Source organism: Epinephelus moara, chromosome 2 (genome assembly GCF_006386435.1).
Source record: "Epinephelus moara isolate mb chromosome 2, YSFRI_EMoa_1.0, whole genome shotgun sequence".
NCBI classification, from domain to species: domain Eukaryota; kingdom Metazoa; phylum Chordata; class Actinopteri; order Perciformes; family Serranidae; genus Epinephelus; species Epinephelus moara.
Window position 1 is genome coordinate 37813042 of NC_065507.1, and position 18834 is coordinate 37831875.

General features: G+C 40.5%; 1 protein-coding gene across 2 annotated transcripts; it reads left to right on the plus strand.

Moving 5' to 3' along the window:
* The first annotated feature begins 12264 nt into the window (after positions 1–12264).
* On the plus strand, positions 12265–18031 carry LOC126404499 (uncharacterized). Of its 2 annotated transcripts, XM_050067777.1 has the most exons (4): positions 12265–12629; positions 16000–16160; positions 16344–16474; positions 17404–18031. In XM_050067777.1, exons 1-4 carry the CDS (start codon positions 12572–12574, stop codon positions 17744–17746), a joined length of 693 nt encoding a protein of 230 aa, XP_049923734.1. In that variant the 5' UTR covers positions 12265–12571; the 3' UTR covers positions 17747–18031. The 2 variants fall into 2 exon arrangements, with proteins under 2 accessions (XP_049923734.1, XP_049923725.1); XM_050067768.1 differs by having other exon boundaries at positions 12334–12629; positions 16000–16474.
* The last annotated feature ends 803 nt before the right edge of the window (positions 18032–18834 follow it).

Consider the following 18834-nt stretch of genomic DNA (forward strand, 5'->3'; position numbering starts at 1 on the left):
CGGGCCATTTACTGAGTTATTACAGACACCGCTATCGGCTAACAGCTAACAACGTCCCTACGTCGCCCCGGTCAAAATGGTCGCGCAACGATTACGTCACATCCAGAGCCCGTAACTTTACAGGAACCTTCCTCGTACCCCGCTCTCTCAGTGGAGACACGGCGATTGAGAGGTCCGAGCGAGAGGACGTTCCTGTAGTAGTTCCTGCCCCCCAAATACTACCAGGAACTTCTTCAGTGGAAACGGGCCTATTTAAAAACAGTACCGTATTCACACACAAATGTACTTGAAGTATAAAAGTATTTATAATGGAGAGTGGATACGGTCAGTGTTATTCAATAATAATATTGGCTCATTATTACTCGTGTATAAATATGTAAGTGGTACTTTGATGTTGTAGGTGGTCAAGAAGGGGCTAATTCTAATACTTTTGGTAGTTACATCTGCAAGAATGGACTATTTTATAAACTGAAAATCTTTATTTGAAAAGTAACTGACTAATTCCTCTTAAAGGTCTAGTGTGTAGGATTTAGTGGCATCAAGTGGTGAGGTTGCAGATTGCAACCAGCTGAAACTTCTCTCATGTGCCAAGCATGTAGGAAAACTATGGTTTTTGACTTGAAACCGCGAATGACTCCATCTCGAGCCAGAGTTTGTTTTTTCTGTTCTAGGCTGCTGCAGAAACAACAAGCTGGACTCTGTGGAAGAGAACTCGCTCCCAATATTGTTCTGCCTTGGTGCTGGTTATGGCCGTGACTGGAGGCATCATGTTTTTGGATTGTCCATGTGTCCCATTTTTATGAATGCAATGTCTCAAGAAGGCCTTGAGGATCTTCAAACTTGGCACAAGCGATCACTTGGACTTAACAATGAACTTATTAGATTTTGGTGGTCATACTTCAAAGGTCAAGGTCACTGTGACCTCAATGGTCTCATTGTTGTGAATGTGATATCCCTAGAAGCCTTTGAGAGCATTGTCTCAAATTTTCACAAACATTTACTTTGACTCAAGAATGAACTGTTTAGATTTTGAAGGTCAAAGGTCGAGGTCACTGTGACCTTGCATCCGTCTCATTCTATTGAATGCTGTATCTCGAGAAAGCCTTGTGGGATTTTTCTCAAATTTGGCACAAATGTCCACTTGGACTCAAAAATAAAATGATTAGAATTTGATGGTCAAAGTTCAAAGTCACTGGACACCTTGACTGTCACAAAACATGTTTTTGGCCAAATCATATGTGAATTATGACTAAATTTCACAAATATGTCTAAGAGGATATCATGATGAAGTGTGTAGAAGCGAGAATCAGTGCCTGGAAGTGGGCCAGATGGCTCCCGACCTCGTCTTCTACTTCTCTTGCAGATCGTCCTCTGAGTTGATTTAGTATCTTAGGTTCAGTTGGCTGACACTTAGAGAAACACTGGAGTCAAATGGAATCGGGTACAATCGAGTTTAATGTGTTCACAAGCTTCAGCACATACAACTCATGAGTCAGGCTCCGGAACCAGACTGAAGTTTCACTTTCTGCGCTCTCCCTTTTATGCTGGTGAAGATTTGAGAGAATCTCCACCCTTTTCCTTTAGTCCTTCCTACCTGCGTTCGAACCTATTGGTGGCAGGTCTTTTTCTTTTTAGCCCTTTTCCATCTGGTCCAAATCTATTGGTGGCAGGCCCCTTGGGCCCTTGTCCAAACATGACCTAATGGTGTAATCCCTGGGCCTGGAAATCCTCAAATTCTCCCACCATTAGATTTGAGCCTGGTTTCACTTTATGTTTTTAAAAACATATGAAACCCGGGGACTTTCTCTATACAATCCCCTGTGCTTTCATGCAATGTGAACTCTTAGAGTGTGTGTCATGCAATACAAACGTTAGAGTGTGTGTGTGTTATTATTAAACAGTACATGGTGTGGTATATGTGTGCTCTTCAATGTGAATACATAACCTTGTGTTATGAATACATACTTGTATAACAGTGTTTTATCACACATAGATGCATAACAAACAGTTTTATAGGAACTTATACATAAAACATGGTTATATAACCTTTACTCTTAATCAACTTATGCAGTATAACACCTTTACCTGATTAAAGATTAAATCTTACACTACAAGTGATGATATTATATATCCAAAAGGTCAAAGGTCAACCTCACTGTGACATCATAAAAAAACTTTTCTGGCTGTTTTCTGGCCAGATCATTGTCGGGTGCATACTGTCAGGTGCACCCTGCCAAGTACGTCGGGAGTATGCCAAACACATCTCGTAGTCAGGCTCTATTGGTGCACCAGTGGAGACACAGTGGGATCAGAGAAACACATTTATATAGGTGGGTACATTAAAAGCTGTTGCATTCAAGGCTTATTAGATTACCTTCACCTCCATTAAATCGCAGAGCTCTCTCATGATGCACTTACAGTTTGGGGACTCTGCAGAGACTTTTCCCCAGAGGAAACTTATCCTTGTTACAGAAATTCTTGAACTTGAACTTAAACCTGAACAACCTACCACATGATGTTGCTCATCACAGCCTTACATGTACCTGTATTATTAAAGTGTACTGTGTGGCCAATAGAGCAAGTGCACTGGAGACCTCCACTGCCCGAGCTGGCTACTTTAGTGCTCCACTAAGTTAAATGAGGATGAAATTGTGCAGCTCTTCTAGACTTTCCAATTATTATCAGACCAAATGGATTAAATTCTGACAATAAAACAATAAAGCAAGTCTGACAATCTCCAGGTGACATTTTGGCCAGCTTTGTAAAAAAAAAAAAAAAAAAAAAGAAGAAACAGTGTAGGATAATTCGTCAAAACTCATCAATTCATCAAACTTGTGCCAAATTTTTGGAAATTCCCTTCAGGTGTTCTTGAGATATTGCATTCTTGAGAAGATGGATGCAATGTCACAGTGACCTTGACGTTTGACCACCAAAATCTAATAAATTCATTGTTGGGTACAAGGGAACATTTGTGCCAAATTTGAGAAAATTCCCTCAAGGTGTTCTTCTTGTGTTCACGAGAATGAGACAGGTGCAAGGTCAAAGTGACCTTGACCTTTGACCACCAAAATGTAATTAGTTCATTGTAAAGTCTAAGTGAACGTTTGTGTCAATTGTGAAGAAATTCCTTTTCAGGTGTTCTTGAGATATCATGTTCACGAGATGGATGGATAGACAGATGGACCCGAAAACAGACTATCTCTGGTGCATACACATAAAAAATATTGGGTCTTGTTTCATATATAAACAGCCCATTGGTAATAAAAAAAATCCCAATAGTGAAAACAGTTCTGAATATTACATTCAATTTCTACCAGTATATCCCCTTAAATCCTAAACACTGGCCCTCTAAATATATGAAGTGACAAGTGCAATATTTCTAGAAGTTTAAAGCACCATAAAATGGAAATACTCAAGTAAAATACTCATACCTCAAAATTGCACTTAAGTATTAATACTTGAGTAAATGTTCTTGGTACTTTCCAACACTGGAGGTGTTCATGTAGTAAGCCTACTGTTTGGTGTGAAATACATTGCAGTTTTACATTGTATCTTGTACTATGGGAAATTCAGTCACTGAGGAAAATACTGCATCATTTACACAACATTGGGCAATCCACGACCCAGATCGAAACAAACAAGCAGGTCATAAAACACAAGTGCTGAACCAGCACGTCAGCAGAAAGTGGAGCAGAGGTCTTGGTGTTCACCACAGAGCAGGGCAGTGTATCTACCAGCCTCCTCACCTTAACGTCAGATCACTTCCTGTGTGATCAGAGTGTGAAAAACAGCAATAAACAGTGGTTTCAGAGTGGATACAAATACTGTCTTACAGCAGAGAGGGCAGAGATTAGAGCAGTCTGTGGACATTAGGAGCCATGAAGTGTCCTGCTGGTGTGTCCTTCTGCTCTTTGGGTGTTTGGATGAGAGCAGGGTGTCAGCTCAGTGTCTGATAATAAATGTAAGAACAGACATAACCTGAATTTACAGTTCACTGGACATTTTAAATGGGATGAATTAGGACGTTTTTCAAATTCAGCATTTTCTGAAGATGAAATGTGGGATATATTATTCAGGTTTTGATAGCATTATTTGGGCGTGTATACTGCACATTCAGAATATGCATCTCAGGCCTCCTGCCTTTTTACGGTCAGCTCTGTGCGTTGACATGGAGACATTGTACACAAACCAACTCACCAAAAGTTTGAAGGCTGGGGTAAAGATGTATGCCCAATAAATGAGAAACACACCTTTAAACACTATGAACAACTTGGATATCAACATCTTTTTGGATACACACAAATATCACAACAACGACCAAGAAGGTGGTTGAAGGAATAAAAGAGGGAGGCTAAGCTTGCACGGTCCAACAAGTTCCCCACAAATGAAAATCCTATTTTACTGCAAAAAAAAGGGCGTCTCCAGCTGTATTGCTTTTCTTTATTTTGATGTTACAAAGGATGTTAATAGGAGTATGCAAAGCTGCATGTAAACCAAAGTATTAGTGTAATATTCATTTTCAACAGCTATGTAAACAGCTTAGTAGGAATATTGTCTTTATTGAAATAAGGGCAAAAACTGAAATATTTGTAAATGTCCTCAAGGTCACCTCCAATGCTGCTGCCAGAGTTCAGATTCAAGAGATTTAAGATTAAAAGATGTGGAAAATCAGTGTGTCCTGTGACACGGAGTCTGGACTTTTCCAAGGTGCGTTCACAAGTTGTTTTATTTGTTGTAGATCTTAACAAGTCACCAAAAGAACAAAGCAGGTAGGTCTTATTGATCAATCCAAATTTTGGTCAAAACGTGCCATTTTCATGTAGGTTGTTAGCTTGGAAGTTGATGTTGTTGTTTCCTGTAGTGAGGAGGATTTGCGGTAACGGTAATCCACACACAGCGGGAGGAAGGGAGAAGGCTTAATTAAGTCATAATTAAGCTTCTTTGCAGTTTGAGGTGATCTGTCAACAGTTATACAACAACTCTTCTACAGTGGTGGTTTATGAGGAAGATGCTTTTTGGGCCACAGGGGATTTTTATGCTGCCATAGTTTTCCAGTGGCCACTGGAAATTTTGAAGCAAGACTGAGCTGCTTTCTGGGGGGACTGTTTATGATCCCCAGAGGATGAATCCTACAGACTTTCGTGATCCCCTGACTTTTACTATAGCGCCACCATGAGGACACTTGTGGTTTTTTGGTAAAATGTCTCACCAGCTATTTGATGGATTGCCACAAAATTTGACACACACACATTCATGGTTGCCTCAGGTTGAATTGTAATAATTTGTTGGTCCTCTGAGTTTTTCTCTTAACCACTATCATCAGATAGATATTTTAATTTCTCCACTACTTTGGTTTATGACCAAATACCTGAAAAGCTAATGACATTCCCATCAGCCTCAGCTGTAGGCTTTGTGTTTAGAGCTGATTAGCAAATGTTAGCATGCTAACACGCCAAACTAAGAGTGAACATGCTATCATGGCCTGATACTGCTTAACATCAACATGTTAGCATTGCCATAGTGAGCATGAGCATATTTGCATGCTGATGTTAGCAGTTATCTCAGCCTCACAGAGCTGCAAGCATCGCTCTAGACTCCTGTTTTTCAGTGTTTAATGCCGATCATGTACTTTTTCACACATGGTCTGTGTTAATGCTGTCAGACCTCTGAAGAATATTTTTAATTTTAAAAGAGCTGTTTGGTAAAATGAAATTAAAACAACAGATTGGGAAGATTTAAAAGATAATTTTGTTTCTCCACCAAAAAATCAGGCCAAAGTGAGTTTACTTCCTTTGTTCAGAGAAATGAACTTGGACATGCGACCTACAGTAGTCTCACCACAATGTGTCATAATCACACATCCTCCTGAAACCCCCCAAATGAGCAGAAGTTGCACACTGCTGCATTTCACACCATGGACCACATTGTAAGAAATATGACACTGATAACTGACAGTGACATCAGTGGATGCTTGTATCTTTCTTCTCCCAGTGGCCTCAGCGGACTCTGAGTGTTCATTGAGTCAATCTGACATTAGAGTTGTTTTTTCCCCCTCATGATTATGCTGTTGAAAAATAAATGTTTTGACATCAGAGATGACCGCAAATGGGGCGGGAGAGATGAGGAAAGACATGCAACAAAGACCCCTCACCAGTGCCTCAGTCCCCTACCCAAGTTGGGAGCTCTCACGTTGTAATGTGGAAACAGCATGGACACTACAGAGACTATAGCCATGTTTCCATCAGCCTGTTTAGATGTGCATCTAGAAGTATTGCATCGGAAAATTATGATGGAAATGCCAAAATTCAAATTAAAATCCCCTGATTCACACAAACTAAAATATGCTCGCTTTAGCCGGGTTTCGGTTGATTCGACAAAATGTTGATTCGCGAAACGGGGGATGGAATCAGTTATGTTCGAATTAAGTCTGACGTAGCGCACCTCTCTCCATGGTGATATCCACACTCCAGGTCGGGAAGGCGGTAATGCATTTACAAGCTGGTTGCCAACCGCCAGAAAACGTAGAAGAAGAAGAATGCGAGACTTGTTTTGTTTCCGGTTCTGCGGAAAACTCGCGCGAGTTTGTAGTTTTCACCGAAGTCCGTACATTTAATGGAAACACACAGGATTCGTATTTCTTTTAATGCACATTTCCCAATGATTCGAATCACTTTTGGGTGGAAACATAGCTAATGAGTGTGTCTTAAATCACATACTTCCATTAGTACACAAGGAAGTACAATGTACACTATGTACTTCTTGTGTGGTGCACTAATTTCAGCAGGGTAGTTTTGTCTCAAATCATGCATTGCACTCCCGGGAATTTTTTATTTTTTTTTCAATTGCCTCTTCTTCTTCTTCTTCTTCTTCTTCGTCTTCTTTTTAAACAGAAAATTGCAAACAGAGGGTAGAACATTACTGCCAACTTTTGACCACTATCTCCACCCACACATAGCCTAAACCAAACTTATGCAATGATGTCAATGCTGCCGTAGCTAGGAGTGAGTTAGCTAGCTCACAAATGCTAACATTAGCTAGCAAGCTAACGTTACAACCCGCATAATTGTTTGTGGTACCAAATCATTACAAACCCAACAAACATTACTGATGGCTTCTATTCAACAACAGTATTGATACTTAGTGCAAAAGACATGTAGAACTTACATCTGTAGGCCTACAACACGGCGGTATTCATAATCAGCTCAGGCTCCTTGTTGTCCCCAGCCGCCATGTCAAAAGTTAAGAAGTTTGTCACGCAGCTTCCACTACGTCACAAAGACAGCAACCGTTGCAGGTAAGAAGTGTCCATCATTCTACACTCAACTTCTGGACCATTTGAGCGCGCAAGTATTTCACTGCATTTTACCATACTTTGCAGGGTGAACGCATTTAGCAAACTTGTTTACTTAAAGGGGAACTACCCATTGGTTCGACTGCCCATTGGTTCAACATCCCATTGTTCCGACCATACTAAACCCATTGTTCCGAAGTCCGTTCCGAAATCATCATGATGCCCTGTGGTTAAGGTCTGGTTAGGTTTAGGCAGGTAGGTAACGCTTGACGGCAGCAGTCAGTGTGGAGTGGAGAAAAGGGGAGGGTATGTATATCACTGGGGTCATCAGATGGGCACCCTGCTTCATTGACGTTTCGTTGATTGAAGCCCACGATGTCTCCACAGGGCTCAACGGTGTACCCAGCGTCCCAGGTACACCCCTCTCCATGCCATACCCTCCATGTCCCCTGATGGACTCTGCATGGCAGGGGCGTCCTTCTCCCTGAGCCAGGTGTATGCCTGGCCGCATACCATCTGTCTTTATTTTGGTGCCCAGTTGTTGTTGTTCCGTTTGATCCAGAGCCAATTGTTGCTTCTTTTGGCAGCACTTGACACGGACTTGATAGCCTGTTGGAGGGAGCAGCCCCTCATCCCCATTTTCCTCAACAGACTGGTGGTAGATGTTGCGATAAATCCCCTGCATCCCACCTCTACTGGGAAGATGATGGTCTTCCAGCCGTTCTGGGATGCTTCAGCTGCCAGGTCAGAATTTTTATTTTTTTTTTCTCTCGTAAGCCTCTTCAACCCCATCTTTCCATGGTACTGTCAGTTCAATGACATAAGCCATCTTTGCTGTAGGAGACCACAGAACCATGTCTGGCCGGAGTGTTGTAGCCACTATCTCTGGGGGAAACACAAGCTTTTTATCAATGTCCACTTCCAGTTTCCAATCTCGAGCAGACTGCAGGATGCTTGCATTCTTTGGTGTTGTTTGGTGCTCTTGAGGTTGGCCTGCTGGTACAAAACGTAGGAAATGGACCTTTCTTGCTGATGTCTGTGGAGATTATTTGTGGTGGTTCGCCTCTGTTCCAGTGTTGATGCCAGCTCTCTGAATACTTGGTTATGTCGCCAAGTATAGCGCCCTTGGGTGAGACTTGTCCTGTACCCTGACAGAATGTGCTTAAAGGGAAATTTCGGTTTATTTCAACCCGTCTCCTATCGTCCTAAATTTGTTTCAAGTGACTAGTGACATAGAAATAATAGTTAGCATGTTAGCCGTTAGCCTAGATACAGCCGGGGCGCATAGTAGCGTCAGACCTGTTAAAACGTAAGTGAACGGGCATACCTTCAAGTGCAAAGTTAGTCCACTAAACAAGCTTTTTTCCACAAAGACCGCCTCATATCGTTAGGATAAATGTCAGAGAACATATAGAAAACGACATGTAAACGTGTTGTCTTACCTTACTGGTGTGGTGCCATGTTTGTTTATCCCTCTAGCTCTGCTTTCCAAAGCGCGGCTGAAATATATCTCGCCAGCTCTAGATAAAGCCCAGCTGGATACTAACGTTACTCCAGGTGGAGGTGTCTCGTCCTCGGTCACATCCAGACCTTGAAAATAAGGCTGCAACCGGTCCCATTCCTTGCAACAGAGGCATTCCTCACAGGTACACCACCAACCTCCAGAGCTACGCAGCCTTGCAGCAGCCATTCGTCCTCTACCTGTTGCGCCTCTCTCTCTCTCCTCCTCCGTTCTTCAATTTCACGAAGCTCTTCGTCAGTGTATCCTTCCAGCTGTTGCTGCTTGATCAGGCACGCTATGAGATCGCTGCTTGTTCTTGCAATATTTTGGCCGCGCTTTGGAAAGCAGAGCTAGATGATAAACAAACATGGCAGCACACCAGTAAGGTAAGACAACAAGTTTACATGTCGTTTTCTATATGTCCTCTGACATATAGAAAACGATATGAGGCGGTCTTTGTGGAAAAAAAACTTGTTTAGTGGACTAACTTTGCACTTGAAGGTATGCCCGTTCACTTACGTTTTAACAGGTCTGACACTACGGCTGTATCTAGGCTAACGGCTAACATGCTAACTATTATTTTTATGTCACTAGTCACTTGAAACAAATTTAGGACGATAGGAGACAGGTTGAAATAAACCGAAATTTCCCTTTAAGGGATGCAGGTGCTTGACACAGGGAACAGGCGGGATCTTCTCCATACCATAGTTTCAGATTTGCGGGGGAAGGTAGCAGGTCGTACGTGTCTCTGATGATGAAACTCAGCCGCGCTCCCTCCATCTGCCAGATGTCACGCCAACTGAGCTTTTTCTTCTCCAGGCTCTCCCAGTTGGTCCATCTCCCCTGCCTAGCCATTGAGACGGCTTTGGCATGTCGCTCTGCTTCTTCCTGCCTCCTGACTTCCTCAACCACAAGTCTTGTTTTCTGCACTGATGCTGCTTTTTGCCATAGAGGAGCTTTTGGGATGAGCCCGAGACCTGCTCTCCCGTGCTGGACTTGGCCAACCACATCTCTGAAATAAAGAGCAGATTTTGCACTCTGAACAGCTTCTGATGGAGTCCACTTCCTTCCCGTCACCATCTTGGGGGCCGCTGTTTGAATGACTGTGTCGTCTGATTCAGAAAGGGTCATGACCAGCCTTGTTTTGGTGCATTTGAATTCTTCCACGAGTCCTGCGATTGGTAATTCCAATTTGCCGTTCCTGTACAGTCCGATGGAACTTAGGCAACGTGGAACTCCAAGTCACTGTTTCAGCCAAGTGCTTATCACCCGTTCCAGACACACTGATTGTATTTTATTTTATTGCTCAGAGCATTTAGTGCCTCAGTGATGATATTGTTATCCAAGTATACTGAAACAGTTTGACACTTTATATTAGCCTACTATGTAATTTTGCCCCAGACCCATCATGAGAGTGATTATTCTGACCATAGGTATCACTTCCTCCACAGTTATCTCCCCAACTGTAGGAGAGACCGGGGATGGAATATGGGATACTTCATTATTCATTATCCATAACCGCTTGTGTCCTGGTCTAGGGTTGTGGGATTGGGGGCTGGTGCCTATTCCAGCTAATATTGGGCACCCTGTTTTTTTTTTCTTTTTCTTTTCCTAGCAGCACTGAAGACAAAGGTTGTGTCCAAAATCATTCACTCATTCACTACTCTTTACTCACTATGTAGGGAGTTCTATGTAGAGGACTATATAGTGAGCTCATCTGCAACATGAAAAAACACTTTCGGACACTGCTCGCATCATTTTCTCTGGGCCGTTAATGACGTCAAACATGCCATATCAGTGTCACCTGTTTGACCATCCATAACAAATACCATCATGCATATTTGTGATGAATACATGATAACAGGGGTGTAAATATAGACAGTGCACAAAGTGCACTGGGGCCTGTGAAGTGGGAAGGACTTGTGAATGATTCAGATTGCTGCCTTAGTGCTACACCTGAGCTCAAAAAAGAATTCACATTGAATTAAAAATGGTGCCAGATCTGTCAAGACTGACAGCACAAATCTACAAGCCTAGTGAGCAGTCATGCCTTTTAAACATAAAAGCGGCAATAAGAAAGGACAAGAGAGAAACGAACAAGAGGAAAAATAAGCAAAGCTCCCCAAATTAGATTCCTTTGGCTTTTTTAATAAACAGCTGGCAGTGATTTGTGTATGTGTGTGTGTGTGTGTGTGTGTGTGTGTGTGTGTGCCTTATAACTAGTAGCTGCACCAGGGCCTGTCACAATAGCGTGCACTGGAGCTGTGTTAACTACCTTACATCACTGCATGATATCATTTCTGCAAATTAATAAATAATGTTGCAAAGTGCTTTGTGGCTGTTTGTGTTGTGATTAATGCTCCGCTCTCATTAAACGTGCACTGTTGTACTGCCAGTCAGACAAAAGGAGAAAGAACAGCACCATTGCAACCTGTCTTACAAACATAAGTAATTTTCCATTTTAACATTTGATATGTTGAAGTTTGTTTTACAAGCTAGTCATGTAATAAATTGTGAGTTTAATGTGTAACATTATGCATTACGCTAGTGTGGCACAAATCACAGCTAATAGCGACCCAGCTCGCTAATGTTAGCTTTAGCATTATTAGCCGCCCGCCACAGCACCAATGAGAGTCAGTTGCTGACGACTACACATTAAACTGACAGTTAATACATAAACTGGTAAAACTAACTTCAACATCATCGAAAGTTAAATGTACAACAAGGTCTCTGTGTCCGTCCCTTACGGTGTCTGTTCCTTCAGCACAATGCATAGTGGGATATATTGCTTGGTTAGTGACCATTGGTTTCACACTTCTTTTCACAGTGCATTGTGGGATACTTTGATAACATTATAGAGAATAATAATTCCCACTATACATTCAGACAACTCTACAAAATGTGTGTCACTGTGTTGTGGCCCATGTAGGTGGTTTTGGACACAGCCAATATTTACACCTCACACGGAATCACGAGATGAATAAAATGTCATACATTCCTTATAAAGGAAAAAAACAGACGAACAGTTAGCATTTAATGTGTAAGGCTGTTCTTATTATTTCATTTATTTTTTTCAAGGTAGCATATTTTGTACTATCATGTAAACCAGAAGCAGCACATTACTGTTCACTTGGACTGTGTTGTGGTTTCCTAGATATACTGTTGTAGTATAGCTTGACTCCCGAATGCAGCGTGAGTATATGTTCCTGTGATACTCGTATAATTACCAGGACACGGAGACGATGTTCAAAGTATAACGGTAGCCTTTACTGGTAGCCATGTCAACAGACACGAGCAATCGAGCCCTGATCAAATACAGTACAGGTGAACATAGTCGAGTACCGAGTGCTCGATCAAGATATAGCCTATCACAGACTGAATTAAGTGATAGTTACAGTGGTTTGACAAAACAATCCTAGCTCAAGGTCCACTTACTATCTTTTTCCAGTGCTTTCAAATGCATTTAATCATGATCTCCACCTGCCTTTATTACCATGAGATGCTCTTGAAGCTCTGGAGAAAGCCAGTAAGTGCAGCTCAGATTATTTTGCCAAAGTACTGATTTCCAAGGACAAGAATGAACTTACCTAGAATTATGACACTGGTGTATTGATTAGATATTTTGCATTAATAAATGTTTATTGTCAGAGTCTATCATGATGATAAGAATGAAGACTGATGTGTGTATGCCCTGTTGAGTTCAGTGTAACAGGAAATGAAGACTGTCCTGTAGAACAAAGCAGCAGCGACAGCAGAGAGACACAAAGAGCTGCTCAAACATGACAGGCAGAGAAAACCTCATGAGACTATTGCTGCTGTTCGGTCTGCTTCTAACAGGTAGGCTTCATGTTGTTCTCCTTAGGATTGGATTTGGTCAGTGATGGAAGAATTCAGATGCTCTGCTTAAGTCAAAGTACCAATACAACATGTAAAAATACTTTAGGCCTATGTGTCCAGGGCCCAGGGTGTCAGCTATGATCAAATCTTGAAACTTGATTTTTTTATAAAGAAAAAAAAGATAATGAAATCGGATAAAATCATGTAATCCAGTAATGATTATGATCCGGATAAAACCTTCAGCATGTGTTCAAAATATTTTAGTAGGACTGGGTAGAGGTGGAGGACTCGAGTCACATGACTTCACTCAAGTCAGACTCCAATTTAATGTAGGCTAAGGACCTGACTAACACTGATGAAAGACTCTACCTAGACTTAAGGCAGATTACTTGAAATGTCTGGACTATTTAATTTAATATCTGTATTTTTCTAGATATCGAGAAGATGTGTTTTGTTTTTGAAACATGATGACACATACGCGGCAGCGGCTGGTATTCGTAGCCACACCAGGAGAGCTCTGTCCTCACAACTCTCCTCGGAGGAATGGCAGTGTGTAGGCTACAGCAGCATCATGAGCTTCACTTTGTGCTTTTATTCGGTACTATCTGCGTGATACATGTGAGTCAGGTCTCAGTAACTCATTCATTAGGCCTATTGAACGTGCTTTGCAACCAGCGACACACTGTCAGCTCACGATGAGAGCCGACACACGAGCTGTTAACTGTATATGCTCAGGCTGTCTTCAAACTTATTTGTACACGGTTTTGATATCGCCACAGTGCGTAATGACTGTTCATGCCTGCTTTCCCAGCTTAAGTTTTTAGGTGCGCTTGCTGTGCGCACCCGCGCGCCATGAGATATCCTCTCACACCACCTTCATTTTGGCATCCCGTTCCTGCGTGTTGGGTCCCTGTCAGTGCACTATTCGTCCCCTTTCTCTCACATCTGCAGCTATGTTACGGGAGTGACGTTTCACGTGTCGTTCACCCTGAACATTCACATACAGAGAGAAAGTATTTAAATCCTTTTCCTTTTAAAGTACTAATAGGTTATATCATCAGATGATTCTGACTCATTCATTAATGTAAAAGCAAGATCTCACTGTTGCAGTTGGTTGAGGTGGAGCTCATTTTAAACTATAAACTCATGATTTTTTCATTTTAGAATTTTCTGCTATTTTCTTCTCTAGTTGATAGTTTAATTTGTAAAAATAGTGAGACATGGCGTCACAGTGACCCAGAGCCTAAAGTAACATGTTAACAATGTTTATTTTATCCAACTAACAGTCTAAACCTCAACATTTGATTTATTAAAAGGGAAAAGCAGCAGATATTCACATTTGTGAAGCTGGAAACATGAAATGTTTTTGTATTACAAATTATTTAAATGATTATCAAATAAGTTGTCAATTAGCCTAATTTTCTTTTCGATTTATAGATTCATTGATCGACTAATACTTTCAACAGTACGTTTTCATATGTTTTGTCTGCAAAAATTGTAATATATAAAGTAACCAGTAACTAAAGCTGCTGGATAAATGTAGTGGAGTAAACAATACCACTAATACTACTATTTCCCTCCAAAATGTAGTGGAGTAGAACTAGACCAGGGATCAACAACCTTTACTATCAAAAGAGCCATTTTTGAAAATCTGTCTGGAACCACAAAATATATTTGTGCCTTAAATTGACGGCAACACAGCCTATTTACGCTTTCCAATAGACGTACATGAATATTCATTACTATGTTTATGTTTACAAAGTCGCTACTCTGCAGTGGGCTTTTTATGATTATTTGGTAGGCTACTTAAACTTTCCAGCGTCAGTGGTGAAAGCAAACAAATTTGTCCACTCAGTACGAAATTCTCTATTTTCCTCCAAGACGTTTTCTTTTTTTGGATTTGAAATCAATAGCTGGCTGTAGTCTGTAGGTGTAGGCGTAGTCGTATGACCCACATAGTTGACGAGATGTTATAACATTTTTATTTTTTTTTTGGTGTATAGGCTACACATTTATACAATTGGAAAATCTAATAATCACTTTAGGAATAAATAACTGTGATTCGTTTCCATATGTTTTTTTTGTCAAAGCCACAGGGAGCCACATGTGTCTCCTGAGCCGCAGGTTGCCCCTGAACTAGACAGTGGCATGAGAAGACTCAGATTTGTATTTGCAGTACCTGATGTATTTAGTTACATTCCTCCACTAGGCAAAGTTTAATTTATTTATTTTTTTTTATCTTAATGAGTTTGTGAGAATGACTTGACTGCTGGATTTAAGGAACAAAATGTAATAAAACTTTGGTCAAATATATGTACATTTATTTATATTTTGCACTTAATTTGTTCAACCATTACATTGATTAGGCTACTTATTAAATCGTTCAGTACAGTAAAGTAAAAAAATTAATACATAAACAAGGATTTTGTCCCCATAAAATAACCCCCCAAATAGCTGTCGTACCAGACAAAATATTTAGATACAGTCTTTGGTAGTACCGATGTAAGGTTCAGTGTGTGAGAGCGTATTATCAATAACTCTGCGACTCTCATGATTTTTCCTGCAAATTTTGCCACAGACAAAAGTCCATGTCATAAAATTATTTATTGTATTCTATTTATCTGCTAATCAAAAGCATTGAGACAAAGTGCAAAGAAACACATTATAATGCCATTGAAGAGTTGGAGAATAGAAAATAAAATTAAAATCAAGACTTAGACACGTATAAAATACAAGACTAAAAGTTACAGTGCACTGCATGAAATGAATAATTATTTGATTTAATAAAAGACAGTGGCAAACATAAAGGTCTTCAGTCTTGGTTTAAAAGAACTTAGAGTTTCGGTAGACCTGTAGTTTTCTGGGAGTTTGTTCCAGATATGTGGTGCATAAAAACTGCTGCTTCTCAGTCTTGATTCTGGGGACACAAAGCAGAGGCGTCCCTGTAGACCTGACAGGTCTGGATGTTTCATACTGTGGCATAAGGTTAGGAATGTATTTGGGCCTTAAACCATTCAGTGCTTTAAAAACCAACAGTAGTATTTTGAAAGATAGAGGGCCCTAGATGTGATGATTTAAAACAACTGTCTGTGTTTTCTGTATTGTTGACATATTTTAATACATTTCCAGACAAAAAATTAAAACTTGTAATATTCAACTGCTAATTTCTTAAGAAATCAAAGATGTCAGCAGGACAACGTAAGTAAATGGTTGGGATCCAGAATTATAACGTCACAAAATCTAAATGATAACAGATTCTGATGTAACACTGGTCACCTTCTTTTCAATCATCCATGTCTGAGCATTTGAAAAATGTTAATGTAACAATGAGTTTGTTTAGTCATCATTTTTGTGACTTCTGTGTTCCCAGTTGTGACAGGCAAAAAGGATGCCGTGTTTGTGTACAGCAGACTTAGAGGTGATGCCCTCCTGCCATGTATCAACCCGGTTTCCCAAGACTGCTCCTTGATCACCTGGACCTTCTACAAAGGCGGCCGGGTGCGGTACACCGAGGAGGTCATCAGGGGTCAGGTGAGGGCAGAGTCAGACAAGTCCAGCCGCATGTCCATCACATCCAACTGCTCACTCATCCTCCGTGAACTCATTGTCGACGATGCCGGCTCCTACGTCTGCGTGATGCATGGACAAGCCATCACTGATGTTTACCTCTCTCTCCTCACCATCACTTCACCCTCCACCATCACTGACCTGCAGCCTGGAGGAACCCTCACTCTGAACTGTATCCTCTTCACTTACTATGATGTTGGGAGCTGCAAGTCATATTCCAGCATGTTCAACCTCAGCTGGGCAGCTGAGGACGGTTCTATGCTGCCCAAAGACACCAGGTTTGTACTTCTCTGTCCTTTATCTGTCAATACTGTCTGCTGCCTTTCAACTGTGTTGTGGGAAAGTTAATTTTTGAGGAAAATTAGTCTTTATTAACCAAAATGTTTATTAGTTTTAACAATAGAACTATTAAACATCATCTAAAATTTGTATATTTTATATTTGTACATTGTATAAATTAGCCTAGAGGCTAGCGGAAATTTCCTTATAACCCAACTAATACTGGGATACCCCACGTCTTAATTGGAAAATATTTCATTTGTAAAAAGACCTAATTTTGAATATTTAAACAGAATATGTTGTTTACATTACCTGCAACAAATTCAGAATATGTCATGTTCGGAGTATTAGGAGAATATTGGTGTGCATGTAACCATCGCCATTGTCAACAATTCCCATAAAAACCCCCAAACAAAAAAGAAACAACTTGTTATCTGAAGTTCAGTCTACTTAAAATGTTAAGGCAGCCCACACACTTTTTTTATGTTAAAATAAATTTTGTTTTGACTTTAAAAAAGTTAGTGTTCAAGCTACCTTAAAAATTGAGTTAACTGAACTTGAGTGGTATTTCTGACATGATCCAAAACAAATTAACTTTCCTCGTCAAATAAACTTGATCTAAACTCTAAAAGTTGTTTAAATCATTGCAATATTATTACTCAAGTTTAGTTTGGTTAAATTTTAATGCAGCTTGAACACTAAGTTTTTAAGTTAAAACAACTAGTAGTGCATTTTTGGGCACTATTTTAAGCAGTGGATTAATTCACATTTGGTGCTCTAGCTATTATTTGTAGCAGCAGGACCGTGTCTGTGGGATTGAGTTAAAATAAATTATGTAGTGTACGTTCATGCTAATGAAGGAACATGGTACCCAGTGACACAGTGTGGCTCATTGATGTCTTTTTAATAGTATTTCCCCTCTGCACAGGTATGCGCACATTGCCCACACTCGCTGTAACACCACTCTGGTCACAAAACTCCAGGGGGAAGACAACAACAGGAAGTGGAGGTGTCAGGTCAACGCAGCAGATAACAGCAGGGCAACATTTCTGGACTTCACATCTACATTTTTGTTCCAACCTCCTTCCACTGCCCAGACTCTGATTCCTTCAGAAACCATCGACTGTCCAGTCCAGCTGCCCATCAGCCGCATCGTGCTCTGTGCCGCTCTGCCAGTCATGGTGTTAATTGTGGGATTCTTCACATGGAAAGGAGATCGTAAGAGGGCCAAACTAGCTGCAGCTGGCATCGAACTTCAGGAGATTAACTGACAGTTTGCCACTGTGTCTTTCCTTGGGTTATTCTTTGCTTTCAGCAGGATTTCTTTACTGTATCTGTTTGATGGCCCCGTTTTTAAGCCCCAATCCCCATGGATCCCAGACGATGAAGACATGTGCTACAATTCAGATTTTTAGATTTTCCACATGAAGCTAAGCTAACATCAGTAGGCTACTTCATGTGTTTTAGCACTGTGTGGTGATTGTGTAATAATTTTCAATACCAAAACAGATTGCTTTTATATTTTATTTTTATTTCAAATTAAAAACCTGAAACTACTTTGAGTGATGACTGAAATAAACCATAAACTATAAATACTAGGTAGGCAAAATTTGAATCATATTATTTATTAGACAACAAACACAAGAGAGCTTAAAATGTTTACACATTTATCATATACCATTTAGAAGTTTGGAAAGAGAATGCTGCCACTAGGTGACAGCACCAAGCCATAAAGATCAGTGTTTTACTTCCTCTGCATTGCTTTGACTGCACTGTTATTATTTTATCTATATGCTGCTGTATATTTGTAACAGCCCACATATTCAAGGTTGAATCAAGCGGCAGGTTCAACCTTGAATATGTTCGGCAGTTCATTGAATGGCCGCTTGAGGCTGGCTCCAAGAGTGAGTAAATCTCCATAGACCCCCATGTTAAAGGGGAACACCACCTAAATTAAAAATTCCAATATGCTATTTCCATGTTCAGTCAATATTTGTGACCATGAGCTGCTCTGTCTAAAAGCCAGAAATCCAAGAAGTAAGCCTCAAACTTGTGATGTCATTACGTATAAAGTCTAGATAGATAGAGAAATAGATGGATGGAATAGTAGAAGGGGATAGGATTATATCATATAATTCAGTGTCTGTTTGTTTGGTTTATTTTTCTTTAATTATTATTAACACTACCATTTATGACCTTTTATACAACAGTTAGTTCCGGCCCTGCAATCTGATTGGTCGAGAGACAGTAAAACCGTGATGATATTGGAGTACAACATCACAGTTATTTCACTGTGTATGTATCACTCCGCCTCACAGTTGATTGCAATCAACAATCAAATCAAAACTGACGGTTAGTG